The sequence below is a fragment of the Fusarium phalaenopsidis genome (genome assembly GCF_050370095.1).
Source record: "Fusarium phalaenopsidis strain FUZ10S chromosome Unknown contig_32292, whole genome shotgun sequence".
In the NCBI taxonomy this organism is placed as follows: domain Eukaryota; kingdom Fungi; phylum Ascomycota; class Sordariomycetes; order Hypocreales; family Nectriaceae; genus Fusarium; species Fusarium phalaenopsidis.
In genome coordinates this window covers 782,828-799,428 of record NW_028145410.1, presented here as the reverse complement: position 1 = coordinate 799,428, position 16,601 = coordinate 782,828, and the positions used below count along the sequence as shown (strand labels likewise).

Genomic DNA, 16,601 nt, shown 5'->3' with positions numbered 1-16,601 from the left:
TTTGGAGCTTGGCGGCCCCTGGTCGGACTAGGCCATATTTCAGCTCTTGTGGTTGTAAATCTCGCAGCCTCGTTTCTGTTTCTTGTTGACCCCTTGTTCCTCCGAGTTCTCCAACATCCTTCGTGTTTCGATCATGAGTCGCTGGCATGCAGCCACCTGCGTATCGCCCGATGTGATATTGAATGGGGACCTCCCCATTTGTAACATATGCGGTGCCTTACCAGATCTAGGCGCCATCAGATTAAAGCAACAGCAAACAAGTCCCCTCCCATCGATCCCGCCTAATGAAGCCCCGGGACAGCTCAATCTCCACTGGCCGCTCAGTTCCCTTTACTCTCACGCCAAGACTTCTCAAGGCTCCGACGCCGACAATCCGATCGAAAACTTACGCTCGACTGACGACTTCGAATCATCCCCAATTTACCACCGCCGCCTACAGGATGACGAGTTTCGTCTTTTGCGACTCGAAGCAGCCCCAGGTGGCACGGATCTTTTGCATGTCCACCTAGAGACGCACAACCAAGAAAGATTTCCTGTCTATGAGACCGTCTCATACACCTGGGGCGGAGAGAACAACGACAACACCCGCTGCTGGCCAGTTTTCATCGGCCCCAGGTGTATGAGACGGTCTCATAGACAGGAAATCTTTCTTGGTTGTGCGTCTCTAGGTGGACATGCTCAAGTTCCTTCAACCCGCGGACGGCCTGCGGAGACTCTGGGTCGATGCCATCTGCATCAACCAGGAAGACGACAAGGAACGCGAGGCACAGGTTTCTAAAATGGCTGATATCTACCAAGAAGCCCAGAGAGTGTTGGTTTATCTCGGGAGCGGCTCGATCGACCCGACTGGCCCTCACAAATACCCCCTTCGGCGAAGATTGGAGCACTCGGTCATGCAATCCAACGACTGCGACCAGATTACAAGGCAAGGCAAAGTTAACTTGAACAAGCTGCTCTCTAAGAGATATTTCAGTCGCCTCTGGGTTATTCAAGAGCTTGTCGTTTCTCGACAAGTTGTCTTTCAAGTGGGCGATACTGAGTTCTGGGCCGATGGGGCAACTGTTCCTCGGCTAAAAGATCACGACTGGGAGAATACATCGGCGCCGTGGTTCGTACACATGGCTCAGGGAACGTCCCCAGGTAGTGACATCTACGATGCCATGCGAGCAACATGGAGTTCCAAGGCATCGGACCCTCGAGACAAGATCTTTGGTGTGCTAGCCCTACTCGACGACCATCGAGAGAGGGAACTTTTCCGGCCAGATTACTCATTATCCTTTTTCCACATATATCTTGGAGCACTCGCCTACTCGCTGCTTGGCCTGAAGCATCTCGAAATCCTTTGCCATGGACCTAGTCGCTCCGCGCCCTATGGCCAACCGTCGTGGATGATCGATTGGAATATCCCAAGATTGCCAACGCTCTATGACCTCCAAGATCAAGCTGAATTGGTATTCAAGTCCTGGAAGCACCTTTGGCCTGAAGACTGGGTATGGCCACCGAGGGGCGACCTGACTTCAGCTCAGCAGGACGTTCCAGGCGTCCAATTGGGCTTCCTAAGGCGGAAGATTGTCCAATACGTTCTTTCCCAGTTTAGCACTCAATATAAACATCGCTTGAGAAGGAGGCTTATTCCAGGCCCCAGCTTGCACTATCTCGCCGGGACCAGCCCTAGACCGGCGTCACCTAAAACCCAAGATCTTGATGACGAGGGGGTGCAAAGACTTAAGGAGGAGATCTGGGACAAGGGTGCTGCAGTTGATGCTTCTACGGGGAGCTTGACGATCAACCTGACACGTATCTGCGAGTTCGCTGTCGTGCCCTCAAAGGTCCACACGCATGGAGGTATGATGATTTTCGAGGTGCAAGGTGCCGCCCCACACAAAGCATGGATGTATTTGATCACCGACATGCCTCTCAACGATCTTGTTCTCCCTGGCAGGGATCACTTGTTCGTCTTTGATCAACGGGACGAAAAGTCATTCGTGATTCTCATCCTGAGGAGGCTCGACGACAGCCCAGTCTTCAGGCTGATCGGATGCTGCTACGGGTTACAGTTCCGATTGATTGACCCAGACATGCCGACCCTACGACGAGATGACAATCTCTTCCTTGCTGACCTTCGACGCCACGCGTTCTTAAACGGCGTTATGGGTTCTTTCTATGGGATGGCAAATTATACATATTTTCTGCACCTATCGCCCAACAGTATTAATGAGGGTCGGCTCAGCACTCTCTTCCATGCGCTACTACATGGATCGGCTTTAGAGTCGCTTCAAGCCTACTGTGACTGCATCCCTCCGAGATTTCACCCGGTTGTCAATGGGGAGCACGTCGAAATAACCATGTATCCCGCCGACTGGCAGTCCCGTCGTAATTACATGTCTGTCAATACCTTCATTGAGCTCTACGCAGAGATGAGGTTCTAGAAGGAGGAGGATTGAACGAGCTCGAGACGGATCACACATTTGTTTCTATCAGGCCTGAAGGATGGAGAGCTTGATTCCCCAGCCAGGGATAACAGGCCCCTTCACTTGCGAGTGTCTCTGGACAAGCTGCACGGCTCGATAGAGGACCTCACATCCTACGGGCCTGAAGCGGGTTACCAGTCCCGGTGCAGGTCAGATGCTCGATTCTATATGCCACCAGAGAGAATCATAGGAGAAAAGGCAAAGATGGTGATTTGTCCTGATTGGCCAAGCCCAATTTTGAAAGGATTCATAATTGATGGGAGGGTCTATCGTGTTTGTATCGCATAGGTAGTCACACATGTTCTATTCCTATACCAAACACCGGAGGCCGTCCCTGATTCCGTATGCCAGAGCAGGCTTGACATGATTTAAGGTCCCTATCCCCCAGTATCTCCTTCTATTAGGTTAGGTACTTAAAGATGGGCTCTCTTCCTGAGATAATTATTACTTGTTACTCTAAGTTTATAATAAGGACTGCCTAAGCTCTAGACTTATACTTGAGTACGAAGTTGCAGATAACTTGTAAGACAAAGGAGCAAGTTTGGTTTCAGTATCAGCGCGCAGGTAATGCCATCTCGCTCACCACGTGCATGTTAAGGCGTATCCGACATTTCTCTCTTCACTCCTTTTAGAAGATTTTAAACATATTGACTCCAGGCATAATCTTTCTTTATCATCGAGATTCTCTCTAATCAGACCTTGATGAAAAGTATTCATTGTGCCCTGTAAGCTGCCACCGGCTGGCAGTGCCATCAACCGAAGCGAACATCTCGATGGCCGCTGCAGATAATGCTCCAAAAGGGGAACGATGAAATCCACTTCTTTTTCTCTCTCTATTCTTCACACTTTGCACTCTTTGTTCGCGGGCTCACCCTCTTCCTCTTCTCTGCTCTTTGTTTATCCTCCATTCACCCTCTCGCCTATCATCCACCTCGCAACACCATCCGTGCTTCCGAACAATCTCCTCGCAGCAATCAAATGGCTTCTCCGAACATGAACCACGTCCAAAAAGTCCCAAGCCCCAGCCCGCGCTTCGGGAGAAAATGCCCCGAGTGCAAGGCCCGCATCGTCGGTCGCGCGGCTGCCTTCAAGCGACACGTTGAAAGACACGCCAAGCTCGCCGAGATCATTGTACGTCCAGATTCTCTCTCATCGTCTTCATTGCTAACTCCTCCAGGAAAGCAACATGAACAACAACGTCAAATGGGTCGAGGACCCAGGCTTCGACGTCGACCTCGTGCGCGACATGTACATGTCAACACCCGCTAAGTACCGTCACTTTGGCGGCGAATTCACGACGGGCCCCATGGCTGGCAAGGGTTTCATCGAAGGAGACCCCAAGATATTTTTCGCGACCGGCCGTATCAGGAGGAACTACGAATGGGTCAAGAGGGACCTCAAGCCTGAGCGTTTTGCTTTCCGAGCTTTGCAGAACACCAACACCGGCACCGAGACGCCCGAGACTCCCGCGACGCCCAGGATTCTACGAAAGCGCAAGGCCAAGTCGCCTGTTTCACCCATCTAAATCGATACCCATATCAACATGATGTGAAGAATCTTTTGCTGTTGCTATTTGAAGCGAAGATTCGCTACGTGGCCGAGGATCTGGGTGGCATGATTGAGGGATGCATTTGTCGGAGTTTTGGTACACATTGCTGAGAATAGACGATACATACACTGAAACATTGCGCGGTTCCCGGGCCTCCACGGGTGAAGGGCACCGCCATTCATACAAAGTGGGTTCCGAGCGTGCGCAAGAGCGACGTGCTTTACCACAGATCATAACTGCTAGATAAAGCAGAGGGATCCATCGTTGCAATTCTATGAAGCCTTATCTATGACATGGCATTTAATAGGCAGTCATCTGTCCTCTTCTTTTGTTTCTGATGATCCAGAAATTCATCCTCCTCTATCAGCGTCTCCGCATAAGGTCGTTCCTCCGGAAGCCAGCGTAAGATTTTACCACCAAGAGCCAAGAGGAGTTTCTTTTCGCTCCCTTCAAGACATGTCTCACGGCTCTCGAAAGTTTGATCGGGGATGGGTGTTACAGCAATCGATTTCCCTTCTGGTTTTAGTAGAACTATCGCAACGGAGGAGAGGGGAATTTACCTTGGGCGTCCCAGTACAGACGGCATTTGTCACTCTGTCCAAGAAACTCCTTCGGGGGTGGCCCCAAGAGGGAAACTATCTCAGCAAGGTGCAGTTCGTCGTTCAGACGGCCGTTTTTCTCAGCACGAAAGAGTCGACCTCCTTCAAAGAGGTCCCAAATCTACGCTCCATGTCAGTGATGCGGGATGGGAGAGCTGTCCCTGTGTACCATAACCCCAACTAACCAAATGTCGATTTTCGAATCCCACCCTAAACCAAGAATGATTTCTAGCGCTCTATAAACCCCAGGCATAACATCTCCAGTATGCTTTTGGCCAGGCTAGCCCAGGACTACAGCGCCAAAGTCAGATATGACCAGCGGGTCACTGGTGATTGGCATTCTGTAGGAAAGGTAGATGGTGCGATCCGTAGGAACTTTTCGCGGTGGTGGGTTTTCGAGCTCGGCGCGTTCTACTTTGGCAATGGCAGCGCCATGGGCACCAAGATGGATGTTGTTTGGTGAAATGTCCAAAGATCTTGTTAGCATCAGACAATCAGCAAACATAAGCACATACCGGTATGCACCACGCCGGCTAGGTGCATGAAATCGACGCCAAGCAAGACCATCAGCAGAGTTACCCGAAGAACGTCCTTGGGGAGAGACCGCTGAGGGAAGAGATTTCGGTAATCCGTGAACGTCAAGCCCAGAGGAGCAAAGACGAGGCACTGGTGAGATCCCTGTGGTCCAGTGACCTTGAAGTGATCTAAGGCTACACGCAGTATGTCCTTGCCAGCGTGTTCTGAACCGTCGATGGCCTGGATGTGGTTGGATATGACCAGCTCCTGGGCTGCGTCTTATCCCGTGGTGTAAAACTTTGAGAGTGACAAGCACATCCCCCCTGAGTGGCAAAAGCGTGGCATTAGCAAAACACGCAGACATGGGTGATTGGGAAAACATACGTGAGATCACGGCAAAGCCAAACAGTGGAAGTCGTGCCGAAGCCCAGCTTGGCGACGACCTGGTACCTAGAGGCAAAGACCTCGCCCAGTTTGACGGGATAAAAGCTTTCGCCTCTATACTCTGGAAGTGTCTCTTCTTCTACTTTGCGATCAATTGGCAGCACATCAAATCCTTCACTCGGAAAGGTTCGCGGGTGGATTGCCGCGGTTCTTGAGAGCGGGAGATGGTGCAGATGAGGCTCGCGAGAGATTAATGGTGACCGGTTGCTGCGGGAGAGGGGTCTTTTAAAGGCCCTGGGAACTTGGAAGAGTGATCTTATCTTGATGCAGCGACCGAAATATCACTGCGCTGACCCCGGGGCTCTCATGGTGTCAAGGGTTGGAGGTAAGTAGAGGTGTTGGTTCTGGGAACCCGACGAGTGAGGTGAACTCTCGTACCCACTTCCACCCAGTCAGCTGAGCCTCATCGCAAGGAACGTCCAACCTCCAAGACAATGTTAAAGCAGCAAAATAGACGTCACAATGAAATACAATATGGTCGGTCTCTCTTTTCTATTTCATCATTCCCATTATCTACCGTCACGCGGGGATGTACCATTGTTGACCCGCCGACTCATGCAGACATGAATGCCTCAAGGTGCAGAGAATGATGCCCAATAATGGTGATGCCACTGCCAACCAACCTGTCGACCTCTGGCAGCGTCTTACCACCTCTCTTCGGTATGTGATGACTTTTTTGCCGCGTCGCTGGCGCTTTACATTACTCTCCTCTACTGTTCCGGTCCCCTTATGTGCTTCTTGAGCTTGACCTGCGTTTGCTCCTTGGTCAACTCGTTTATATCCCAGTATAACACTCACACAGTCAATCACCATAAGCCATTGAATGGCATCCAAATCAACCTTCTCCTTTCAGAAAACCATTCGGTTACAAACGCAAGTTTATGATACCCAGGTCTGGAAGAGTTCGCTTGATGTTTTCGGTCCAAACGAGGGGCGCTTTGCATCAACACCGCACTCGCCTCCCGTACTCTGCCGCAATCACTGATCAAAACTTTTGGCGCACGTATCTTATCGCGCATCATAACCATCATCAATTCTTAGGATCACGGGGTTTGAATCTGCATCTCAAAGCTCCTTCCTCCTCACGCAAACACGAATCTCCTCCACCTCTCAACCACCATCAGAGCCTGGCTCAACACAAGCCAAGCACATCTCCCATCGCACGCTGCGTAGCCTCCCCTTCTCCTCCCGGCTTGCCAGCCCGTTCGCTTCTCTGCTCTCAGTCATTCTCTCATCGCGCTTCCAAGCCGCCTGCGATCTGTCAGTGTGCCCCGGCTCTGTCCCCCACACCGTGAGCCACCCTCTGGAGCGCAAACTGACCCAGCGTCTTTCAGGTCTGCCGAGTCCGCCATGTCTTTTGCAAACAAATTCACCGGTACAAGCCGAATCTTTGCTCTCAATTCACCCTCGGATGTGAATGGGAATCAAGGCGAGATCTCTCGCCCAGAGTTTGGCGATTCGGTTGAGCTATCCATCTCCGCCTTCAAACTCGACTATTCCACGAATCTCGATCGGACTCGGGCTCAGAATTTATTGTTCCATTTCAACAGCGTCAAAATATTCCTTCTCAAGCCGCTTGCTACTGAGCTGGCCGAGTTCTTGCCCAAGGCATGGGAGCAGTCTCTCCTCTCAAAGGCCAAGTTACCGGTCGAGCACGATTTTTACAAGCGGATGCAGGGAAATGAACGCAGCCAAAAGGAACTCTACTACCCTTATTGGTTCTTCTTGGCTGTGACCTGGGGTGCCAGCCACCCAAGCCTAGCACCCATCCGCGAGGACATGGCGCTCCTCTGGGGAGTCGAGTTTCCAGCCAGGTTCGTCATCTACCCATTCGGTATACCCATCGAGCGCCAGCAAACGCTCTTCCATGGGGGGCTGCAGGATCCTAGCCCTCTCTGTGAGATTCAACGTCGAGCTCAAGGCTTCAGAGCAGCCATTGAAGGTGTTGGCAAACCCTCCGTCATCGAAGCCGTCACGGAGTACGCGCCAGCTCTGCTCAACAAGGCTGTCCATACCGTCGATGTAGGGTCCCTCCATCAAGAGCTCAAGGACACTCGAGAACAGCTCCGAAAGACTCAAGGGCAACTCAAAGAAACTCAAAAGCAGCTCCAGGAGACTAACGAGGAACTCCAAGAGACTCGGAAGAAGCTCGAAAAGGACATTGAAAGCTCCAACAAGGAACTCACCGCGACCAATCGCCGTGTTGACAAAGTTGTGGATACCTGCGCCTTGGTTCTGAGTATCCTCACCACTCCCAGAGGTGAGAAGCGAAAGCGCCATTCAGAGCAGGATGAGGCCTGAAGAGGGAGGTTAAATTGAGTGTTGGAGATCTCGTTGATCAGTTTGGGGCTTGCTTTCGGTGTTTCTGATCGGCCATTTCACACAGGTACAAGGTAGCGAAGCATCCAGGCGCCAGGGAAGGTGGATTGTACTTGTCATTTTACCATGATACCTTGATCCAGCTAGTTTTTGCAATCATCATCAACAACATGGTCGCTCTTTTAATTGATGCCCGTTTCTCAAGCTAGCATTTGCTACTACGCTTGAGTCCATGTGTTGAGGCACCGTCGCCCCACGTTGCACTGCCAAGTGTTTGGGCTTCAATCCAAAACATCCAAACCACAAACACCATCCCATCGCCAAGTATAAAAGCCGCACCTCGCCCCCTTCAGTCCCCTCCTTCATCCCATCCATCCTACTCTCGTCGTATATATAATGCCCAGAAATAAGAGCTTCGACCCATGAGGCTTGGCGCTGAAAACTCCTCAGTATTACGCGCCACCTCTTGTCGCTTTCTTGCCCGCTTTGTCGACAGCTCCAAAGACCAAACACCCAGTCCTTCGATCCTGAGTTGATCGGCGACTTCCTCTTTGAGGCGCCTTCCAGGCACTACTTCCAATCCGTCCAACATGTCAGATCCCATCTCACGCGGTGAGATAGTGGAGTAGTGGAAATCAAGATCCTTTCATCTCAAACCATGCGTCAACACTCATTCCCACACTATATACCCGATTCCCCCTACCCTACCAGTTTTGGCCTGGGTGAGGAGGACCTGCTCATGCCCCTCGCCTCAATCAGACGCCCTTCTGGAAATCGCCAAAGACCTAGTTGACTTGTACACTCCCGGTGGCTTATCCTATCTACCATGACCACTCACTCCGAGGACTATCAAGAGTCTGACGCTGATGAAGATGGATGATGGAGCCCATGACCAACGGAGTCCCGGCTAACGAAGCACCAATCTGGCATGGCTGTCATGAACCGCGTAAGTTTTTGAACTTCGTCACACAGGCGACGCACACAGACTCGCCGTATATAGACCTCGCTCGCGAACCGCGATGACCCCATCCCCTTCGGAGCAGGGCTCAACATGGGTTTTTCGTTGGAAGGCTAAAGAGCCCTATCAGCTTCACTCGGACAGGATTTGGGTAGTGACCGAGCAAACTGATCTGTCTCACGACCTGTTTCCAAGATTGGCCAAGACGACCAGATCCTGGGGGCCCGGTAGGTCAGCGTGCTGGTTTCTTCGGCCTCGGGGACATTGACCTGCTGTCTCGTGAGGTCAACCTTCCTGAGCGGATTGAAGATGGCGAACGTCAAACCTCGGTTTTCGAGACCATAAGATGTTCTTCCCGCGAGAGTTCAATCGATACGCTGGGATGGTCCCCCGTGGTATTTCCGCCCGCCACTTCCACTACCACATGGTCGATAGGCCAACAGGCCAAGTTTCAGGACACTCATCAACACCATGTAGTATACCCGGACGACGAATGGTCGATGACTGGGACAGTTCCCAACACTTGTCTTCAGCGAATTCTTTTCACTCATATCAAGACGTTCAACGACACCACCGACTAGGAAACCGGGAACAACAACCCAGGCTCATATATATACATCTGCGAGTATTGTTATGACCTCACGCACATTGTCAGGGTCACTTTCAACCCGTTTGTCTGGTTATTTACACAAACCGATCGTACCGTTTTCTATATATCTTATTACATGGCAACTCCCCAGGCCAAGCACACTGGAGACCCTCGGCGAAGACATGGTCACAGAAAGACCACCCAGCGATCCGTGTCTAAGCTTTTGAACACTGATAGACCGTGTCCCCGTGGTGACTGATCACCGCCGCCCACCGAGTCCTTAATTGATCCTGGAGCAGAAATCATATTCAGCACAACTCGAGCCCAGTTGCGAAATCTTATATACATTCATCAGCTGCGCACTTTGGGTTTGTTTCCCAGTGAGACCTTCAGACATGCGATGGCGACCTTCAATTTACTTGTCAGGCTACTCTTGTAGCAAACCCCTTTGCTTCAGGTTCCTGGATGAGCCGACCGAGGCATTCCTTCATGGCGTTCGATTCACCGCCCTCATGTCCTACCGCTCTACCATGAGTATTTCGCGCTCTTAACCAGAAGGAAAGACACCATTCCATATACTCCCGGGAACACTATGCGAACAGAACAGCAGAAGATCGTAGATTCCGGGCGGGGGCAACCTAGCCCATCATGTCCCATTTGTGCTCCCTTCGGGTCCTGGATGGAGAGAAACGACAGACTATATACAGCCTAGCTACAGCCAAAAAAAACGGGAAGGCTTGTAGGATCCTCTCAGATCCTGGACTCTGGGTGTCCCTAGCCTTGGACTTAACTCTCATCACCCAGCCTCGGACTTAACTCTCATCACCCAGCCTCGCCAGGAGGGTAACTACAGGGGGCCTCGATCAGACGAGGACTGAGCTAGTGGTTGTGGACTGAACAAAAAGGCAACAGCGGGCCTTTTTTTGGGGCTGTCGAAAATGTCCCAAGGGGTGAAATTGAGAGGCAGCTTTTCGCATCTGGCACTCGATCCAACTACACGGCCCAGCTCGAGTGATCGTAATGTTGCATGTCTGCCACTTGCGCACATCGTCCTCTTTCTTGGGCCGCTCGGTTCGTTATGTACTACGAGCATGCAAAGAGTTCTATCTAAACCTTTGCAGACATACCTCAGCTGCTGTCGTGGGACTGAACTGCAAGCAACCGAGTAGATGGACTTGACGAAGCTTACAGGTGAAATTACTCGCACTGGCTACGGTTCCATGAAGTCTTCAAACTATCCCGCTATATCCATCCGCACCGGATCCAAGCGAACCTAGTGGATGCCCAGAGAATCAAGGTCTCTATTATAACCACCGATTGGACCCGGTAAAATACCTTGGGGCACCGTGCGGGTTGATACGCCCTCATAACGCTCCCTGTATGGAGCGAACGCCCTCTCTTTCTTTTCGAGCCCGGGCTCTTTTGGTGCAAAAGCTCGTACGCCAACGACAATATATCTTCTCCTACTTGGAACCCCGCTGACCGCCAGGTCCTCGACATTGGTGGCAGCAAGCTTGATACGGCTTTCGCTAGTCGTCTTCCCGCCGCCATTGCCGGTACGGAGTGGTTCCCGAAGGAACTTGCTTACCAGAGAACGAACGCCAAGCCGTTTGATCAAGTGAAACAATTTAATTGAGGGCTACCCCAATTTCAGCAGACTTCAGAGGGCCATTGAACGAATAGGAGTGTATCTCTGTCGACCTCGAATGTCTTTCCATTATTGTTGCGCGCCGTCAACGGGAGGGAAAGATACCCGTGTATATACTTCCGGGAGGACTGCGCAAACGGACCCCAAAAGAGCCGTCGTGAATTAGGGGTAGAGACTTCCCACTCCATCACATTCGTTCTCTTTCCGCGTCTGGTACGGAAAGAATGACACTATATATACACCGGTTGCGGACAAAACAGACAACTCTTTCGGCTTTGCGGTTTCAGTGTTTCTGGTCGTGAGCTCAACTGATTATGCCGTCTCCTGGCCTCTCCCACCTTCACCAGGGGAAGATCATGACCGGCGTTCACATCAGCGTGCGGTTTTTGGCCGAACGTAAAGGTAACACAAATTCGCCAGGGTGAATAGGTCGAGTGGTATACCCTGTGGTACGATCGGCTGTACCATCATCCCCTAAACGAGGAGAACAGGCAGAGAGTTTACACTTGGCCCGATGCTCACCGCCGCTGGTCGGCGGCATGGGAGTGAAGGGACATTTGTTGTTGGCGTTCTTAGCATCACCAGCAGGTTCAAGTTACAACCAACCTTTGACGGATCAGGCACCCGGTTCAACTATAGTTACGAGCCTAGCAAGCAGCCCTCATCCTGTGCGCTGGTCGACCAAAGGCTCGATATCGAAACCCTTCTACCTTTCCGCTTGGTTCACTTTATACTGTATCTCATAAATCCTATATAAACTTGGGCATTCTACCTTGAGCTAGTGTTGTGGCTAGCAAGTAGCAACGTTGAGAGGACCAACTGTCGCCGCCACTTGCTTCTCCCCACGGTACATTGGAACCTCGGCCACTACGGTGAGCTTCTTTGCAAGAGCAAGGGGCATCAGTTATGGCCAGCGTGAGCCTTCGAGAATGAAACCTCACACACCGCGGCATTGACCCTACCCAGCTTCACTCGTACAGAGTTTAGCAACATGCCTACCACCACTACAAGCATTGCCTAACCGCCTGGTATCTATTGAGCATGTAGTTTGCTACCTCGATCTCCCGCAGAAGCAATAGCATGCCCGGGCCGGCGAGGATACTATATACCTAGTCACACTCTCTAGATGGCTTATCTGGGCATTTGAGAGAAGGAGGATTAAATTGGCGTTATTTCACCACAAGGACTAGAATCCCTTTTAGTTAGGGACGACGAACCAAAGGAAGCGCTCATGGAATCACATCGATGGCGATGAAGAAGCCCGTTGTAGAACGTTCAGAGGATGATTCTTCATTATCACAACTTTCTAGTCTCAGTGCCTGCGGATGCTTTGCGCAGTTATTCACTTCACGGGGTGCCCCAGCTTCCGACATCACCAAAGGCTCGACCTCGAAATTTCTTTTCTCGTTACTATACGGTTTACTATATAAAACATTTTATAAATCTTATATACACTTAGGAATGCCCGTTCGGGCTGGAGCTATGGCTGTTGGCATTAGTATGATCAACTGTCGCCGTCTTTTGCCTCTCCCCATGGCACATTGGGATCTTGGTCACCATCATGACCTTCTGTCCAAGGACAATGGGCATCAGTTATAATCAGAGTGCGCTTTCGAGTATGAAAGCTCACACGCGGCGACTTGGACACCATCCCTGGTCCAAGAAATGATTGGGCCAACTTGAGGGGGCTGGTGAAATCACGTCCATGCCAATGAAGAAGCCTGGAGCAGAACGTCCAGAGGATGATTCTATCGTCACGTTTTCCAGTTTCAGTGATTACGGATGCTGTGGGCCTGGTGCGCCGCCCTTCACTTCATCGGTGTGCCGGGCTTCTGATCCCTTTATATATACTCCACGCCCTCATGAATCTAGTTGAGGCCCTCTGCTTTGGTCCTCGCCGAATGGGAGCATAGGGCTAAACCCGGTCGCCGGTGTTAGGGAGTTATTGGCCCATCACACGAAGCAGTCACCAGATGGCCTCCAAATCAGCAGCAACCTGCCATGGCCTTCTGTTGTGGGTGCCCCGCCTTGGGGATAGCTGGCATTCGATAGCTTCATCATATATCCGTGCCACACCTCTCAACACCCGCTGTTATATAGACAATCATCTATGCACGATGGCTTTTCGTAATCCCAGCAGACATCCTACTACCCTGGGTAAGCAAGAGAAACATCGAGACAGTCAATCTCATAATATCCAGCAGTACCGCCATCCATCACATCACCGCATCATCATATCGATAGACAATAAATCCATTCATAGCTCATGACCTTGGGGGTAGTCGAGATCTGGTATATGCTAAAAATCCAATCCATTCCAATCCAATCAACATCAGTCTTCCCTGTATGCGAAACCCGTGTACTCTATGCAAGTGCCCAAGTCCACAAGCTAGGAGTTGTATCCAAACGCCTTCGTATCATATCCAATGTAGCATAAAATGTAGCGTGAAGCAAATCAAGCCTTGGCTTGCTTGTCGTGAATAACCAACAGGCCAGCGTCAATACCAGCCCTGGCGAAGCGGTCACCGAGAACACCCACGGTGCGCTGGAACTCGCGCTCAACGCCAAGGTCGTCGACGAGGAGGTTGTCGAAGAAGGGGTGGGATCGTCCGACGACGACCAAGTCTCCCACGTTGAGTCTGGACTTGCCGACGACCTCACGGGCCTGAGCGACGGCACGGTCGGGCAGCTGGCGGATCGTGTCGACAGAAACCTCGATGAAGGTGACGCGACCCTCGAGGGTGCCGGAAGCGTTCTTCTTGGCAGTGCTCAGAAGATCCATGTCGCTCGCAGAAGGGATGCCGACGACAGCCTTGCCGATGTCGTTGCTGCTGGAAGGGTGGCTGTCAGGAGGACTGTATGTGTCGATTTCATCCTCGTTAAAGCTAAGGTGAACAACAGTGATGGACACATGAGGGTTGTGAGCAAGCTGAAGAACAAAGAGTAGAGCGGCGCGATCATCCTCGCCACCGATGAAAGGGACGAAAATGTGCTGGTTCTGATCCACTGGGTTCTGAACGGCAGGCGAGCCGTGGTCGCTGTGGACCGAGAGTCCGGTGAGAGCTCGGCGGGTAAGGGTGGGCCGCTTGGAGAGGGCGTTGTCGTCCAGGCTTCGGCTGATGTAGACACCAGTGGTGCAGGTTGATCGTTCAAGGGCGCTCTGGACGTAGTCGACATAGGTCCTGTTGAAGAAGCGATCGTTCGGGTTATCGTTATCGGACAGCGCAGCACCATAGTTCTCCTCGGCAAGACCACCGTATGTACTCCAGGGAATGAGCATAAAGTCGGACTTGGCCTCCTCAGCGCACTTAGCGAGAGTCTCAGCGTAAGCCGACGTGGGAATGATCGAAACCTGGCCAGCGACGGCGACGCCGTTGAGGCGAGAAAAGGTCTGGAAAGCCGAGAAGACGGCATCACGAGAAGTGAACTCGGCAACCTCGGTCGACTGCATGACGGATGATGTACGATCGGTAAGCTCCATGAGGCGGATTCCGCGGACCTCGAGGGGGCGATGAGGCGGGTGTCGAGGCTTGTCGTCCGCGGCCACAGCAGCCGAACCTCCAGCATCATCGGCTTCCGTGTTGGCGATGTTGGACGCCTTCCTGGAACCTCCAAGCAGAGAAACCAGGTTGAACAGGCCAGACAGAGCATCAAGACGAAGGTGCAGGATAACGCGGTTGGTCTGCGACTTGTCCAGAGCCTCCTCCATCTTGTGCTCAGAAGCCTGGGCCTCGGTAGAGAGGGGAGTTCCGTCCCAGTCAATCTCGCCGCGGCGCCACTTGTCCACCTTCTGGCGGTACCACACAGGGTAGAGCCATCTGGTCAGGGGAGTTGTCGTAACGGTGGTTACCTAACAATGATTAGCAGCTTTCCGTAACTAAGGGCGCATATCTAACCAGTGCCATAACCACGAACATGGTGAATGTTCGGGGTGAGAGGATACCTGCTTGGAGTCCGATGTTCTGAGCAAGTCAGTACCACGCTGCCAACTTGAACGGCCTCACTTACCAAGACAATCAGTTCGACGAGACCCTTGCAACTCATGAGCACACCGATGGTGAAACTCTCCCGCCAAAGACAATGACACCAACGCGCAGCCACGGAACCACCAAAGATCTTGCCGAAAAAGGCGCAAAGAATAACAGCAACGACATATCCCCAAGTCTTGCCATCGTTAAGCAGACCCAAGTTGGTGTTGAGACCAGAAAGAGCAAAATAGAGAGGGAGGAGCAGTGATCCCACCAGATCCTCAATCTTCTCAGTCAGTTTAATGGCAAAACCACCATCGTGGGGGCATATAACTCCAATGAGGAAAGCACCAAAAATAGCGTGAACACCAATAGCAGCTGATTGCCAGTTAGCAAGGGTGCATCATCAACCAATTAAGAGCCTAGACTTACCAGTGAACCAAGAGGACGCCAAGACCAGAAGCAGAGTCAAGGCCGTGATTCCCTGGGATGGGCCGTTCTGGATGCTGTCGGTTCGGCGCAAGACCCAAAGGAATGCAGGCCGGACTGCAAACACTAGGAAGAGGACCCATGCAACGGCAGTCAAAAAGACGTAGAGGGCTGTGAGGCCATTGGCGTTGTTGACAAGGGCAACGCTCAGGGCGAGCAGAACCCAGCCAGTAACATCATTGCCAATGCCGGCCGCCAACACTGTCACACCGACCGAAGTTGAAAGAAGCTGGAGCTCAGACAGGATTCGACAGAGGACGGGAAAGGCAGTGATAGCCAGGGCGGTACCGATAAAGAGGGCGAAAGTGCCAAACTCCATATCCTCCTTGTGACCCTCATTGCCATACTCCTTGAACAGGCCCCAGGCCACAGCGACACCAAGACCGAATGGGATAATCATACTCGCGAGGCCCACACTAAGAGCGACGCGCCAGTTTGTCTTGAACATTCGGGTATCGACTTCGAGGCCGACGAGGAAGAGGAAGAGCAGCAATCCGACGGTAGCGACATTGGTCAAGACGGGCATCGACTCGGTGGGAAAGATGTTCTCCTTGAAGCCAGGAATGCGCATCATGACGGACGGACCCAGGACGATGCCGCCAATGACCTCTGCGATGACGCGAGGCTGGCCGAACTTGGAGAGGGGGTAGTGGAGCAGGCGACAAAACACAATGATGATGATGGCCTGGATGATGAAGAGCGAGATTGGGTCCTTGGGGTTGTAGTGGATGGGGTTGAGGCCCTCGATGATGCCGCCCTGAGGATGCGCGCTCGTAACAGCCGCGGCGGCCGACGTCGTTGTAGCCGACATGACGGGCGAGAGCTATGATACGCGACCGCGATTGCGAGTCGGCAGAGCACGAAGCTCAGAGTCTTATTGTATCTCGGAGGGTTCGATGGTACGGCGAGGTCGGATGCGAATGCGACGCGCGAAAACGTGAGTGGATTGTGGCGAGACGGGGGGGGCGCGGGGTAAAAGAAGGACTAATAATCCAAAGACAAGAAAGAAGAGAAAAAGAGATAAGGATATGGAGACGAGTCGAAGCGAGTC

At 52.1% G+C, this 16,601-nt stretch overlaps 4 protein-coding genes across 4 annotated transcripts; 3 read left to right on the top strand and 1 right to left on the bottom strand.

Annotated features, from left to right (window-relative positions):
* Nucleotides 1-674: 674 nt before the first annotated feature.
* LRP88_04560 (uncharacterized protein) lies at nt 675-2,429 on the top strand (the record flags this gene model as incomplete). The annotated part of the gene is made up of 1 exon (XM_083241132.1): nt 675-2,429. The coding sequence occupies one exon, from the start codon at nt 675-677 to the stop codon at nt 2,427-2,429; it is 1,755 nt and encodes a 584-aa protein (XP_083102280.1).
* Nucleotides 2,430-3,657: 1,228 nt separating this feature from the next.
* LRP88_04559 (uncharacterized protein) lies at nt 3,658-3,996 on the top strand (the record flags this gene model as incomplete). The annotated part of the gene is made up of 1 exon (XM_083241131.1): nt 3,658-3,996. One exon carries the CDS (start codon nt 3,658-3,660, stop codon nt 3,994-3,996), a length of 339 nt encoding a protein of 112 aa, XP_083102279.1.
* Nucleotides 3,997-6,929: 2,933 nt separating this feature from the next.
* On the top strand, nt 6,930-7,880 carry LRP88_04558 (uncharacterized protein; the record flags this gene model as incomplete). Its single annotated transcript, XM_083241130.1, has 1 exon — nt 6,930-7,880. One exon carries the CDS (start codon nt 6,930-6,932, stop codon nt 7,878-7,880), a length of 951 nt encoding a protein of 316 aa, XP_083102278.1.
* Nucleotides 7,881-13,548: 5,668 nt separating this feature from the next.
* On the bottom strand, nt 13,549-16,361 carry LRP88_04557 (Sodium/hydrogen exchanger family-domain-containing protein; the record flags this gene model as incomplete). Its single annotated transcript, XM_083241129.1, has 4 exons — nt 13,549-14,943; nt 14,996-15,055; nt 15,108-15,439; nt 15,494-16,361. The coding sequence occupies 4 exons, from the start codon at nt 16,359-16,361 to the stop codon at nt 13,549-13,551; spliced, it is 2,655 nt and encodes an 884-aa protein (XP_083102277.1).
* Nucleotides 16,362-16,601: the final 240 nt, after the last annotated feature.